Source organism: Andrena cerasifolii, chromosome 12 (genome assembly GCF_050908995.1).
Source record: "Andrena cerasifolii isolate SP2316 chromosome 12, iyAndCera1_principal, whole genome shotgun sequence".
NCBI classification, from domain to species: Eukaryota; Metazoa; Arthropoda; class Insecta; order Hymenoptera; family Andrenidae; genus Andrena; species Andrena cerasifolii.
Genome location: NC_135129.1, coordinates 12036063 through 12051426, shown reverse-complemented (window position 1 = coordinate 12051426; position 15364 = coordinate 12036063). Strand labels below are relative to the sequence as shown.

At 49.6% G+C, this 15364-nt stretch overlaps 1 protein-coding gene and 1 long non-coding RNA gene across 10 annotated transcripts in view; one reads left to right on the top strand and one right to left on the bottom strand.

Moving 5' to 3' along the window:
• The window catches only part of LOC143374961 (uncharacterized), a 28223-nt gene that overhangs the window by 7757 nt on the left and 5102 nt on the right, over window positions 1-15364 (top strand). The window contains exons 2-16 of one of the 9 annotated variants that reach the window (XM_076823561.1): window positions 9786-9961; window positions 10319-10590; window positions 10655-10928; window positions 11014-11430; window positions 11518-12124; window positions 12190-12365; window positions 12465-13399; window positions 13480-13662; window positions 13740-13893; window positions 13967-14157; window positions 14228-14401; window positions 14474-14636; window positions 14727-14913; window positions 14994-15097; window positions 15276-15305. In XM_076823561.1, coding sequence (XP_076679676.1) covers window positions 9946-9961; window positions 10319-10590; window positions 10655-10928; window positions 11014-11430; window positions 11518-12124; window positions 12190-12365; window positions 12465-13399; window positions 13480-13662; window positions 13740-13893; window positions 13967-14157; window positions 14228-14401; window positions 14474-14636; window positions 14727-14913; window positions 14994-15097; window positions 15276-15304 — 3882 coding nt within the window. In that variant the 5' untranslated portion in view covers window positions 9786-9945 and the 3' untranslated portion in view covers window position 15305. Of the gene's footprint in view, window positions 1-7492; window positions 8618-9785; window positions 9962-10318; window positions 10591-10654; window positions 10929-11013; window positions 11431-11517; window positions 12125-12189; window positions 12366-12464; window positions 13400-13479; window positions 13663-13739; window positions 13894-13966; window positions 14158-14227; window positions 14402-14473; window positions 14637-14726; window positions 14914-14993; window positions 15098-15275; window positions 15306-15364 lie in introns of those variants that run through there. The other 8 variants (XM_076823559.1, XM_076823558.1, XM_076823560.1 and 5 more) reach the window with 8 other exon arrangements.
• Window positions 8-1500, bottom strand: LOC143375345 (uncharacterized). The gene is made up of 3 exons (XR_013086882.1): window positions 1256-1500; window positions 377-439; window positions 8-289 (listed from the first exon to the last, which is right to left on the bottom strand). It is a non-coding gene; the product is annotated as an uncharacterized LOC143375345 (long non-coding RNA).

The following is a 15364-nucleotide window of genomic DNA, read 5'->3' as shown; positions in this document are numbered from 1 at the left end:
AATCAGTTAAGGATTATAGCAAATACACCTTATGTATCGAAACAAGCCATTTATTTCACAGAAATATGAGGGGTGTCAAGTATCTCAACACCGTTGAGGCTGCATGGGACTTTAAAATGCGACTTGTACTACAGTTTGGGTAGTCTTCAATGAGAGCTCCTCCTTAACTGCTGAATGTACCTGCTATTTCGCTATATCTCTACAACTGGGTGTACATATGTATGTTACATCAGAGCTTATTTCATTTGCTCGTGCAGTAGGGTTACTTCCTCTTTGTCTGCATCGATAACTGAAATAGGACACATTTACTAATAATTTACACACGTGCTCATATGTCGAAATAATTGAATGAATAATTCTGTATGCAAAACCCTACCTACAAATTTGTGCGTATATAGTCTGACGTAGATCACACCGCATCATCTTCTGCTTCGATTACCTGTATAAATATATAAAAGCTACATTTTAATTATGCGCAACTTAACGTAGAACTTACTTAGTTAGAAATAGAGTGGCCTTTTGCTATAGCGAGTGTAGAGACTACATAATGTATTCGAAGGAAGCGAGAGCATATGGTAGAAAGTCTTGTCGCAGGGAATTTAAATAATGCCGATGGTAATGAACGAAGAGCTTCAATATTTTTATTGGTGAATTGAAATATTGTTAATGGAAAACTAGTAAAATTAATGAATAGCGCAGCAACAACTGTGGAATTTATATTAAAGTATCACGAATGTCATTCACAAAGAATGGAAAAGTATCGAAGGATATGCGTTTTCAGCATACTTTCTTGGCTAATGTTACTTGCTCTACATTGTAAGCGGTCTGCCATAATTTTCTTAATTCTTAATGCTACGCTAATTTGACAAATTTCCAGAAACTTGTGCGAAACAAGATGCTCTGTCTATCTAATCTTCTCCGGACAACTTGCAAGTCTGCGACTCTACGTAAGAAATTAATTGAGACAATAATTCAGTCTCCTATTTAGCGTAAAAACTCGTGAAATTTCAGAAAATTTTGAGAACTTTCCTTATTTGACACTTGGTAGGTTATAAAATTCAATAGTATACATATATAGGTACATGTACAATGACGGACGACGATCCCTGCCGAATAATCCCGAGAGTCGACGAACGAAGAACGAAACATGTGTGTTAGTTTCTTTTTGGCTGAAGGTGTGCGCCGCGTAACGCGTATACGTATTATGTTGATGAAAATTTGGCTCGAAGAAGGAGAATTAGAAGAAAAATCTTACCGTTTCTGATGCGTGGACCGATTTTATTGAATTTGGTCTTATTCGAAAGCTTATAAGCGGTTTGCACCAGAAAAATGCCTTTAAATTTCGAAAATATAGCAGGCGTAATGAGATATCAATGAAGTAAGTTTCAGGTTAGGTTGGAATAGCCGTGTGACGATATACAGGGTGTCTTTCATGTACTTGGCGTCGAGACGCTACCGCGTCTCTAGATCCGTCGATAGATACGTGGGCAGCGGTCGGACATCGTGGTCCGTCGTGAAAATATTTTCATTATAAATAGCGGTGGGCCGGCACGGAAGCTCGTGGCTTGGGCTGAATGCTCGAGCGTGTCTTCCTCGCGGCGACGAGCGCCTGCTCGTCTGGCGTGTTTGTCGTCGGGAAATATTCACCCTGACGAGATTACTGGCCAGCGTTTAGCCCGCGACTCTTATCACTCGTCTCGGGGACACTTCCCTTCGAGATGAAGAAGTTTTCATTTGCTTCCGCCTCTGGTCGATAAGAAAATCTTTCTTCTTTCTCTATTAAGTGGCCTTCCCAGCGTGACGGCTGAAAAGAACTTAATTTTTCGAGGATTAAAAAAGGAAACAAGTATTGCGCGTATCCTTTTGTTTGTAAGTAAAAATATCCATAAGAATACGGTTCTCTTGGCAATTTTACTTACAAATATTTTCTTAGTCTTAAATTTAAAATGTAATAGGTGTTTATTTTTCTAATTCCCGAAAGATTAAGTTTGCTAAACTTCCGTTCAATTAGTACTTGTCGAGCGAACGTTGTGGTTTTGCAGGGAAAAGTGGAATAGCTTTTGCTCTCCGTCTCTTTTATTTTCAGCGGGACGAATGAAACTATGACTCGCATGCTCTCCCTCGAATCTCATCGAGCGGGATGCTTTTTTCCCCGGGAATCAATCGCGACCCAATATCCGCGGCTGCGGGAACCACAAGATACACGGACGAGTGCATCTCGCCTCCGCGTCGAGTAGATTTGTTTTCAAAGAAGGATTTGCTTTCCCACCTAGAAGCTGTACAAGACCCCTCCCTGGGATTATGAAGATTTATGCGTGGAAGGAGGCGGAGATGCCTCCGCTTACGGGCGATCCGGAAGGGAACTTGAACACAGAACGTACATACCGCCGCGTCAAGTCAGTGTTTACCTCGCAAGATCTGAGACACGGAGTCACTGTTCTAAAAGCGTTCAACAAGTACGGCAAGTCGGCAATGTTCTCCGGCATCCTGCTGCCAAAATCAACAAGCATTTTTCCAGCGATCGCGAGTTTCCTTGCACAATGGAGAAGAGGCGGTTCTTTCGATAGATCGCTTCCGTCGTCCTCTTCGAGGTGGCTTCTCCCGGAGAAGATGGTTGTCGAGCGAAGGGGTGGTACGCGAGAGCACCTATACGCTCGGGGATGAGCTCGATCCGTCTTCGTCGTTTATTCCCTGGCCCATTTGCGGGAATATGGGTCACGGGGTTCAGCAACCCTCCGGCACCCCGGGTCGACCACTGTACGGGTTGACCTGAATAAAATTTACCCGGCACACCGATTCCCCATGACTTCCCCCCCTGCTCCACTTTACTCGCTTTCCATTCCCGCCGTTACCGACACCGTCGCTAAGCATCCTACGTTCATCCACGGTGTCGGGGAGAAGCAGTTGGAATTTCGGCGGCCATCGAGGCCCTGCTGCTTCCACTCGACGAGTATCCCAAGCGTCTATTTCCGAAGCCGGAGCGTATCGAGCGTCCGCGCTTGCGAGATGATCGAGATTGCAGGGCGACGGACGTCAATGATCGTTATAATGTCGTAATAGGCGATCGACACGTCGCCATATGCCGTCGAATATACAGCTAAAATAATACAGCTTGGAGCCGGGCCAACCGGTCCCTCCATTGTCTTTTTAGCTGGCGAACGGTGACGCGAATTTATTCTGCCTTCGCGGGCGCCGATGGAAATCAGGCGCGAGAAACAGGCGTCCACCTCCTGCTGTTCTAGAATAGCGGCGAACCTCGGTCGATAATTTTGCGTCCAGGTTCGCGACAGTGACTCGGAACTCGCCACCTGGAGATCGCCGCCGCGGAGGATCGATCCCGGCTCGGGAGAGATGAGCCTTGTTCCCGTGTCAGAGAAATTTCCTAATAAATGTACGTATCGACGAGAAGCGCGTGCCAACGTAGTAATTAAGAAGCTGGGAAGCAGGTAGAAAGTAGATCCTCGAGTCCTGACGCAAAGCCTGAAGAGGAAGCCGACAGCGGCAGATCGCGAAAAACGTGTTCCCGGGAAAGGGATGTCCTTATAGGAAGTTAGCTGACAAGGTAATAGCCTCGAAGAGGCGCGAGATGACACCGGAAGCTCGATAATCGCCGAGGAAAATAGACGCTCTACGGTGTATTTATAGAAGGGACACGCGCATCGATCGAACCTACAACGCGTGATTTACAATCCGATGAGAAATCCCCTTTGGCAAGAGCGATGGGACGTCGCGTGGAACGTTTATTCCAAAGTCCTATGAACTCCATAAAAATCCTTTGTTTAGACCTTTCTCACTAAACATCTACCTTGCCGCGGTGCAAACGTTCAAATCGCCATTCGATGTATCCGCACTGTACCAATGGAAATCGTTGAGAGGGTGTCGACGGGGGGCTGCCAGTTTTGATTATAAATCCTCCCGAAGCGGTTAGCCATCGGGTTCAAAGAGCAGGCAGATATCCTTATTCGAATGTTTAACACGCGGAGGGTGGCCGATGCGTCTGTCCAGGGAGAGTAGGTCGTTTCCATGGCGACAAGGGGTGCATCGGACTGGCACGTATCGCTAAACTGAACGTACCCCCCTGGCGGCCTCTAACCTCCCCCATATATCCCGCCTCCTGCGGAATATCCTGGCGTACCGTGGCCGCCTCCTCGCTGGCTGGGTCATCCCTCCCGCAGGAATTAGGTTACTTCCTGGAATTGGGTTTTCCGGGCGATTCCTCGGGCGGCAAGGACTCCTGGGCCACCTGGCTCCTTCGGGGCAGCTCCGCTCGGGGCCAGCCTCTCGGCCCGCGGGCTTCGCTGGGGCTGGTCTAAGTCTGGCCTGACGATCCTCCGTCCCAGACGAAGCGATTAATTAACACTCCTCCCGGTCGAATTAATTCTGTTCCACCGATAATAGCCCCGACCTACTTTCCTCGCCACCCCCTTTCGCGCGTTAAACGCTCAGCCAACAGCGGCTTGTTCTTTCTCTTCTGCTCCCGTGCTTCTTGCTGCGTTTCTTCGCGCTCCCTTCTACATCGATCGCTCTAACGCGTTTTTTAGGCGTTCCTAGGCTTGCCGAAGGGAATGTTTGCGGAACGTGGCCGTCGAGATATCGGTAAACGGAACGCACCCCGTGTCAGTCCACGGTCCCGCCTGACTCGGGGTATCGTCATCAGGAGGAATAGCCTGGGCTGTGTCGCGTGTTCAGATCGATCTAGAGGAGTTGCGAGGGGCACCGTTTTCTTTGAATAAAACATGGGAGCAATTACGGCGGGGGCAACTGCGTTGCCTTGAGTAGCATCTTATCTCGCAGAGAAATTGCTCGATTCGGTGTCGAGCTCTCCCTGTCTCTGTAAAGCACGCTTGTTTCCCTTCTTTGAAGATCAGGTTAGGGTTTAGAGGATTCGCCGGGCCCTCGGAGTCGCTTGAATTACTTATGATCACTCGGTGGAGGCTTGTCGCGGCTCGCTGTGCTTTTTCAAAGGAGGACACCCTGTATTATTCCAGGGGATACAGAGGTGCACGACCTAGTTACGCTTGGGCGTGTTATATGGGTCATAGACACCATTCGCGGCCAGTCATACGTACACGCAGCCACATCCACGCTCTGGGATTATAGTAGTTGCCACGGAAACACAGGCTGCCGAATATGGGGCAGTAAAAGTTTGACAGTCGACCCAGGGGCACGATCCTCCTTGCAATTACACAGTTCGACAAAATTTCACTTTTTTTCGAACTTGTAACATTCAATAGCCGTTTCTTATAGATTTTCGTGCCCTGAAAACGAATCCGCAAATCGTTTGTTGCCATCACTCTCAGTTTTTGAGAAATTCGATTTTGAAAAAAAAAATGCAAATTTTCAACTTTCAATATCTTTGTGTCGAATCGGTAAAACTTTTTCGGTTGCTCGTTGCGTCAAATTATTCTATGAACCCTCCCGAATACAACGAAAAGGACACCCGAAATGCACCCATTTTTGAAAATATCTTTCAATTTATTTCCAAAACTAAGGGTCTAGGAGAAAATCTGACTATTCCACGCGATTTAGTAGACATTTTTCCATCGTTTTGTTTTCAACACAGAATCGAAATAGTTTGGTAAAACGCGCGTTAAGCGATTCTGTTACGCCGAGCGGCAGTGGATCGCGCGCCGCCGTTGACTACCACTGTCGGCACCGCGCGTTTTGCCAAACTATTTCGCTTCTGTGTTGAAAACGAAACGTGACTTACCACTACTGTTAATGCTTTCCGAAGGAAAAATGTCTGCTGCATCGCGTGGATTGGTTAGATTTTCTCCTAGACCCTTAGTTTTGCAAATAAATTGAAATATATCTTGAAAAATGGGTGCATTTCGGGTGTCCTTTTCATTGTATTCGGAAGGGTTCATAGAATAATTTGACGCAATGAGCAACCGAATAAGTATTACCGTTTCGACACAAAAGATGTTGAAAGTTGAAAATTTGCAGGCTTTTTTTGCAAAATCGAATTTCTCAAAATCTGAGGGTGATGGCGACAAACGGTTTGCGGATTCGTTTTCAGGGCACGAAAACCTATAAGAAACGGCTATTGAATGTTACAAGTCCAGATGGCTGTCGAACTGTGTTATCAACCGCGATCGAGCGGAAATGCGGGCACAACCACGGCCAGCCGGAACGAGCTATTGGGATTCTTTTTCCTTTGCTTTTGGGCCGTCGTTTTCACAGGGATTCTCGAAATCGCGAAACAAACGTGTCCTCGTTTCGGAGGACTCGATATCGGCTTCTGCCACAATTAGTCGATCGTATCGTTGGCTGATCAAAGCGCGGTGTCCTCGAAACCGTCTTAGGGAAACGAGTGCCGTGGACACTTGGCTTCGATAGATTTGAAAAATGAAAGCGGTGCCTTCCACGGGGACCACGGGGGACGCTTTTAAAAACAATTCTTCGTGAACGGAGTGTCGAGAAACTCTCTGCCAAAGTGAAGCTCAACAGAGCCGGACTGTAACCTGCAGCCCCGCCATAATCACGGTTAACAGTGGTCGCATCGATCATTCTCGCTTAAATCAGCTTTTTTTCCCTGGGAATAAATTTCTGGCAACGAAGTGGCGCGGTCGTGATTCATGCAAGGCCGTCGAAACTCTGTGGGAACGTACTGCTAACGATGAAATAAATGTAAGTTGGCGAAGGACGTACGCTCGACCATTTCAAGGGAAGGATACGGGAAAGGGGTTGCTCGAGTCGCGAAACGATCCTCCCCCGGGGGCATATTCGAAAGTGCATGCAAAATTTGTGCAGCGCGCGAAGGAGTTCCAAAGTTTCCTTTGCAGCGCGCAGGCTAGCTTACGAAGTTCTTCTCATTCTTGCTCGAATTCAACCCTCCGCGTTGGCTCTTTTAGTCGCTCTGCTTAACGTCATCCTCAAAGATATTCAGATCGAGAAAAGTGTAAGTCGTTGCAGACTTCTCATCGAGTAGCCTCCCCTTCGTCCCGCGTTACTCCCCGTAACTCGGTCACCCTCTCCCGAGGATCTCGACTTTGCGTTCGTGTTAGAATCACCCAGTAGTCGACCCTCCAGGGTGCAAGTGGTCGGGACATCCTGAAAGCACAGGACCCACGGGTGGAGTAGCATCGTCGCTTAGAATCACGGGGGCCATTATTCGCAGCACACCCGGTAGAACCGTGGCACGCGCACGCGTGCACTTGCCCGACATACGTAGCCCCTTTCCCACCCCCGCTGCACCCCCTCTGCCCTTGTCCAGAATCATTTTTCCTCGGTCTATCCCCGCTTTATCGTTTCCCGTTTGCCTCTCTGTCTAAAAATTTTCCCTCCCTTCGCGCGCTCGCCCCCTCCTCCCTTCTTCAGACTTCTTCATCCCCTACCCTCTGTCCCGTCGCCCCGTTGCTCGCTAGCTGGTCGAGTGAGTTGGCTGCTTCTCTCTCTGTCCGTCGTTGCTCTCGATACCGCTCTCCACGTCGAGCCCGCGATCGAGGGGGGACCGACGAGGCGCGCGTTTCCTCTCTCGGTCTCTCAGTCTCTCGCGCGACGCGGTTTCGTGGCGACGTGCCGTTGTACCACTCGACGAGTTGCGGCTGGTCCAGGTCTCTTCGTGTCGCGTCTCTCTCTCTCTCTTTTTCTCTCTCTCCCCCCCCCCTTTTCTCTATCCTCGATCTCTCCGCTTCTCTCTATTTCTCTTTTTTCCTCTGCGTGTCTCTGTGCTCCTGGTGGACGACTCCGCAGTCACCCGGTGCTTCGCGAGTTCGATTTCGACCACCCACCCCCAGCGGACGAGCAGGAATCGCGGTTCTGCCCCCGTCGAAGGGGCAGGCCGATAGATCGCGGAAAAGAGGCGCGAAGGACCGCGGGACGACAGAGAAAGAGTGTTCTGCTATTTTCGAGACTCTCCGTGGTGGCTTGCCAACGCGCGTCTCCGGTTCACGCCACGAGGAGGAGGAAGCCGCGGGTGGAAGGTCGCCGAGGGCCACGATCCACTCCGATCCAGTGATCCTGCGGGCTCGAGGAGCTCCGTGCACGCGAGTAACGAGCTGTAGGAAAGTGAAACAGAGCGCCGCGGAAGGTCGCCGCCGAGGAGTACGATGAAAGTTGAACGATCGAGGGAGAGCTCTCTGATTCTTCGTCGATCTCGTCCTGTTACGCCAGTGATCTTCGAGGCGATCTCACGATCGGAGAGTTAACCCGCATTAACCTCTGAGCAACTCGTGAAAATTCCTCCCTTGCAGCGGAGCACCTTGTTTGCGGTGCCACTTGCTGCGAGCAGTCCCCTGCATTTTGCTCCTCAGAGTCTCCAGAACTGAGCTACCTTCGTTGTACAATTTAGAAGACCCGACACACGTCCGTGTCTCTGTCGCGAGAAACCCTGCTGACTCCAAAGAGGATAACGAGCTAGCAGGAGGCATCCTTAGACACGCGAAAAGTGCAGGTTCCTCTGTGACGACGATGATTGACGATCCGCTAGTGCGTTGCAAGGAATTTACCGTCGTTCGCGTGTACAGAATCGCGGAGTAAGGGTGGATCGACAAGATTTTGTGAGAAGCGGGAAGGCGAGGATGTCGTAGTGGAAGACGCGGCTGTTTACGTGCCACTTTACCGCGATGCTTCCCGCTGCTTGTCAATTGCTCGTCGCGGAGGCTGGCTTGTGGAGGTTGGTTGTGGCTCTACGATCGACAGCGATCGAACTCCGATGCCTCGTTCGCATCGCTTTACTTCCGCCGTGGGGAGGGAGGATTTATGAATCAATGTTTGGCTTGAATGGAACGGGTGAACAGCTTTTGTTGTCACTGACCAGCGATATTTTCGAACGCACGCGTGCTGTCGCGGTCACGCTGCTAGTGGAGCATCAGTCGTGGACTTTGCTTGGTTCCTGACTAAGCTAGTTCACTTTTAAACTTGGTGCTTTACAAACGAGCACTCCAAGGAGTGAAGCTTTTGGCGAACACTGTTCTAACGACTCCTTCGTCACTAATAGCATTGCAAGCGTGCTTTTTCATTCCAACTAACTGTCACTAGTTTAATAAAATGCTGGAGTACGCGCAGTGGCAGATTTAAGGCAATACCACCCCAGCCATACATGGGGTAAAGTGAGCTAAAATAAAATACGAGTTTGAACAAAGGATATAATTATAAAATTAGCTTTATTAGAAGTTTTAAACAATTTAAACTATTCTTTGAAAAATATATTTCATTAATACAAGTTTAACGTGAATAATTTGTACTTTGCGTAAACACATTTTCTTCTGAAAATGAGTTTTTAAATGAGCTTTGTTTACATGAACAATCCGACATATTATTACTAAAACAAATACGTAACTATTATTAAAATACATACATACTTATTATATCTAAATAAATTTTTTAACAAAAACATTTTATATTTTTTTCAAATGGGCCTCGATAATTTTTTGAAAACAAGTTTCACATAAAAATAACGATGTTTTTTTCACATAAAAAAACTTGATTTTTAATTTTTTAAATGAATTTACATTTTTCGATATCTGAATGTGCATAATTATCATTTATTACGTCACCCAAATTGGTAAATATATTCTATTGTTAAAGGATAAATTAAGAAAGCTCATTTTACCCCGGTCATTTCTCCCCCACTTGCTTTGGGACTTCCTGCACGTGATACCGCCTGCACGCACTAAAGCATTATACCGAAATGTAAACGTTAATTTGAGAGAGTAACGACTGTAATGAAAGAATCTAGGAACCAAGCGACTTTAGTGCTTCATTATCCATTCACGCCTGAACGACGACCGCATCCCGCGTTTTCAGCCAACTCATGACCGTTGTGTTGTATCTGCTTACAGAGTGTACGATGTTGGAAGGTGGACGTGCAGTGGTCTGGCTCCTTGTATCAGCCCCACGAGCTGCACGCCACCCAAAAGATTCACGTACTAACCCAGTTGCACCCGTTTGAACCCACCAGTTGCAGAGCCCTGCACCGTAACCCCATGACGCATTTAACACATGGCCCGCCTGGAGAGTAAGTGTACAATCACGCTCACGATTCTTCCCTTCGCCTCTTCCTTCGTAGTCGTTGCCACCCGTGATAGCTTCCCAATTTACGCGAGACACCGTGCCCCAGAGACTCCTTTCTTCGCGATCTATTGGCTGACCAGCTTAGGTGAGCTCAGATCAGCTGAGACGTAGGCTGTGTTCTTTTGGAAAACTGTCGGGAAGAACTCTCTTGTAATCCTCTTCTAAAAGCACATGGGAGACTCGAAGAATACCCGTGAAATCCTCGGATATCTTAAACAGTTTGTCTCTCGTGGAATTGCGGAGAAGCTGAGCTTGGTGATCAGGTGAAGGACGGAGTGAGCATTGGGTTTGGTTGTTGCAGTACCAAGCATAGTGGTGCATAAAGGCAGCAGGTCGCACAGTCGACCTGAGAGTCCCACGGTGGTGGTGCGAGGAGGAATGCCCTCGGTGCCGTCCTCCAGGCAAGGCTTCGTCATAGGTGGCCCGAACGTGTCCTACCAGAGCAGCACGGACTCGGATATGATAGACGGGAATGCCAATCCCAATGTCGGCTCTTCTCCCTCGCTCCACCGCGCCTCGCCCTCCTGTCCACCCGATAAACCTGACACCGAGAACAAAAACTTGCGTAATAGGGTACGTGTCACCAGTTCATCTAGAAGATTCCGGGGGCTGGTCTAATGGCGCGTACGTCTTTCAGGCGAATACGAAAGTGAAGTTGCTGGTGAGGAGCCATGCCATGAGAGAGTCGACGTCTCCCCCGAGGGAGCCACACAACGGTTCGTCGTCACCGCATAGCCCTCAGTCGGTGGACGGCGAGAAGAAGTTCGCGGGCAGTCTGTCCCTCAGCTCCACCAACGCCAAGCTCAACAACAACGAGTCGATGTTCAACAGCAACCTCTGCCCGAACCAGTCCCCGAAGCAAATGCGCAACACGGCCACCTCGCCCACCTGTCGAGCTCCGTCACGAAATGGTACGCGTTCCTTCTTCCGGTAAAATTTCCTTCATTCGTCCGGGGTACTGTTCACGCGTTAAGGTATGCCTTATGTTGGTCGCAGGTCGATCTAGTCCTTCTCAAGTCCACTCGCCAAAGAACAACACCTCGCCAACGAACGGCAACAAGTCGGAGTCGCAACGCTCCAAGATGACAGGCTCGAACGTGATCCAGAAATGCAACAACTGCGTGAAGAACAATCAGAGCGAGCGACCCGGCCTGCTGCAGACGCCAGTGTCACCGTCCAAGTCGGGCCAGGCGCTGCAGCATTCGCCCAAGTGCACCAACCTGGCCCAGAACGCGCAGAACAATCAGAAGTCGGAGCAACGTAGACCGAACACCTTGAACATTTGCAACAATCAATGCTCTAATCAGTGCGGCAACACCCTGTCCGTCAGCAGACCTGGCTCCAGGCACAAGCTGAGGCACCAGAATTCCTCCCAGGGTAGCTTCGACAGCGCGTCTCCGTGCCTCTCGCGAGGTTCGTTCTCGTGTATTATTACGTTGCCACTAATTGGAAATTTCTAACCACTCTGTGTTCAAGAAGCATGAATATTCCCCTTCGCAGATAGCAGCACGGAGTTGTACACGGACAGTACCGGCATCGACCTGGAGCACTTCATCGCGGAGACCATAAACCGGAATCAGAAGGATCGCACGGTGCTGCTGAAGATCGAGAAGGACCTGATCGAGTTCGCCAAGGACAAGCAGAAGGTCTGCCACAAGTTCCCGAACATGTCCTCGTACAACAGGATGCTGGTGCACCGGGTAGCGGCGTACTTCGGCATGGAGCACAACGTCGACCAGTCTGGGTCGAGCGTGATAGTGACCAGGACGAAGAACATGCGAATCCCGAACACTCGTTTCAAGGAGCACATCCGGGACGACCTGATACTGTCGGAGGAGCCGCGCAGGAGTATCCTGAAGAGAGACTCGAGTTCCTTCGAGGATAGTTTCAATTTCAAGTCGCCCGACAGGCTGTCCGGCGATTATTGTCGGCAGAACAAGAGTTTCGAGGAGAGGGAAGAGGAGTACGAACGTGCCAGGAGAAGGATATTCAAGGATAGTAGTGGAGACAGCGGCGAGGTTACTTCCTGGCCCTACTGGTCATCTACGGAGAGCTCCGACGCCTCAACGAGATATCGTTTATTGCATCCTTCGGACCATACAATGAGGTGAACCTCGCTTCGCTGAACGTTATCGGGCGGTTGTGTAAATTCTAACGCTGTCTATGTAACAGGCAAACGAAGCTCCTGAAAGGGGAGTCCTTCGACGGGAGAGAGTCTTGCCGGGGCGGAGTACTAAGGCCATCAGTTTCGAAATCCTTCAGCTTCGGTGGCTACACCAGAGGCATGCTGTCCAGAGGGGACAGCGTAACGTCTACTCACAGCGCAGGAGCTCGTCTTATGAAGCAAGGTTCGTCTCAAGTTCTTAGCTACTCGGTACTAAGGTACTAACTATGTATGTTACACTTCTGTGGAAACAGCGGTTAAATGTTTTCATTCATGAATGGAGGATTGAATTGGCGTGTTACAGACTCGGGAGCTAGCATGTGTTCACGACTGAGCCCTTCGAGCAGCGGCTACAAATCGCAGAGCCAGCGCAGCGACGCGACGATCTCGCCGTCCCCGTCGCCATCGCCCGTGGCGAACATGACGTGCAGTCACACCCAAGTATCTAGTCAGGATCTCGCCTCCCCGGAAGCAAACAACCAAACGGTGATGTGGGCGGTCACCAGTATATCCAGCGTGCCACCCGGTAGCATAATCATCAATCCACAAACCAATCAGCCGTGCACCAACCCGGACGGGTCGATATACCGGTTCGATCCCGAGAATCCACCCAAGTTTTACGCCGCCGCTGCGTCGCCGCGCGAGAACGAGGGGAATAACGCGTCGCCTGTAAAAAACGCGGAGCCATCCGAGCCATCGAAAGTAACGAATAATGGAAAGAACGAGGGTAAAAAGAAAGCGCAGTCGAGCAAGAACAGTAACGGTGGTAACACGACGGTGACTCACGTGACGAACACAGCTACGTCACCGAGTCTACCGTTCACGCCACCGCCTCAGCAGAACCCAGGGCCGCCTCAGCAGCAGCAGCAGCAGCAGCAGCAGCAGCAGCAACAGCAGCAACAGCAGCAACAACCGCAGCAGCAGCATCAGCCGCAACAGCAACCCCAGCAACAAACTCTAGTCAAATCGTCATCGACGGTGCAAACATGTAACCATAACCAAACAGCTCAACCGTACACCAGCTACATACCTACCTCAGAACCGTACAACCAGGGTGTCTACCAACCCCCTGTGGGCCAGCAGGCTGTGATGATGGCTCCTCATCCGAGTCAGGCGAATGTACAGAACAATGGTCAGGGGGACGTCTTGTATAATCAGAACTCTGTTTACGCTAATTATGCAGTACCTGTGCAGCAAGGACCAGTGTCGCAGACAACGGTAAGGGACTTGTTTCTATATCGGAGGGACGAGAGTGGTCGCTCAAAGCTATTGTTACATGGTGATGCCCTTTGATTTAGGAAGTAACTGAATTGTCTGGATATTTTATGGGCATGAGTATCTACGATCAGCGCGTACCCGGTGAGAATCACTCCACGCCACCGCACTCCTATTCCCAACCGCAGCCGTCTACGAATCAGACGGTGCAAAGCGTGCAGACGATGCCGCAGAATTACTGGCAGCCTCCACCAAATTCAATGCCAGTAGGGAGTGCTTTCTTACCCTATGTATATCGACGTAACTCGATGTTACATCTATATTTATTGTTACTTTATTTCAGCCGCAACAAACGATGTACTTTGTACCTCCACCTGGTACAGCGCTTTCGGTCAGTCAGGGTCCAGGTGATAGGCAGCAGCTGCACCAGCAGCAACGATTCACGTCGAATTATTCTTTTAACGCGCAAACTATGACTCCCCCCAGCCAATCGAATTGTAAATCAAAACTTTCTCTTCTTTTTAGCGTCACCCGTTTATCGATTATCTAATTATACCGTTTCTATTTCAGCCAATTACGTGGGCAGCTACCCAGTTCCCTACAATTCGATGCCCGCCGTGACACCGGCACCAAGCGACTACACGTATCAGCCACCGGTTCACATGGTTCCCACGTATTATCCACAAGGGCAAGCGACCATTCAGCCACCACCTGTCATGTACAGAGTACCTACGCCACCAAACACTCCGACCTCTAATCAGGTATTCCATCGAGGCACGCTTATCCTAACAGTAGAAGTGTTTTTGTAAACAGCAACCGATTAATTTGCAGATGCCCGGGATGCCGTTGATGTACGTCAACTCCGGCAGTTATCCACCGCCGACGATGGTGTCAAATGGTACCTTTGGCCACCAAGTCGGGCACAGTGGAGCGTCCCCTGCACCACCTGGGACGTACATGACTCCCACGCTGGTTCCCAATCTCGTTTTCAGGCAAAACGTTCCTGTAAGTGTTGAAGCACCGTGCGGTACACGACGCAGCAATTCGTTGATAAAATTCGTTGAACGTGTGCCGTAGGTTGTTGCTAGTGTTCGAGCCTCGACGCCAGGCAACTCTCAGAGGACTAGCAGGTCGCCGACTCCAGCACACGAGCTGTTCGGAAGTGGGAGCGGGGACAGAAGCGCACAACCCCAATCACGCTACCCACTGCCAATGTATCAGGGTGTCCATATTGTGCAAGGTACGATAGCTCCGTTTCATGACCCTACGCTTCGCGAGAATTCATTACGCGCGGGTCTGTGGAGTGACTGTCGCACGATTCTTGTCTCAGGGGATATGAGATTGATGCATCCGGGAGTGCCAGCTAATCCGCGGCTGCAGTATGCACCAGTACCATCACCACCTGTTGTTCAAGGTTGCCCACGACCGTACCGGCCACCATCGTACTCGTCGAACAACTCGGGTGCCGGTACACCCACCTCGTTCGACGGGAGGAACCCGAAGATTCGTAAACAGAGGTGATTGTTCGAAGTGATTACGCTTGTATCCTTCTATGAACGCTAGGAAACAGAGAGTAGCAATGTAACTTGTTCGTTAGGTCCAAAGTAGCACCGTTGCCACCGACCGGCGCTCGGCCCAATCTTTATCAGACTCCTTCCATGCCGTCGCTCTCGTCGAACATGCCGAAAGATCTGAGAGAAGGTAAGGACCGACGATTAAATCTGTACGGGAGTCTAAGTTAGATGTTCGTCTCTCTCTCTCTCTCTCTCTCGTTCGGTACGTTGCTTGAACGGTTCTGTTACAATTCTACTTTTGTTCCGCTTACGAAGAACGATATGTGACACAACTTTTTCACACGTTCTTGTATCCCCCTTAAAAGCGAGACCTGTGGAAGACAATATGATATAAGGTACAGATATTCAGTATAAAATACTACAAACGAACACGACGTATTCCACATCACGCAAC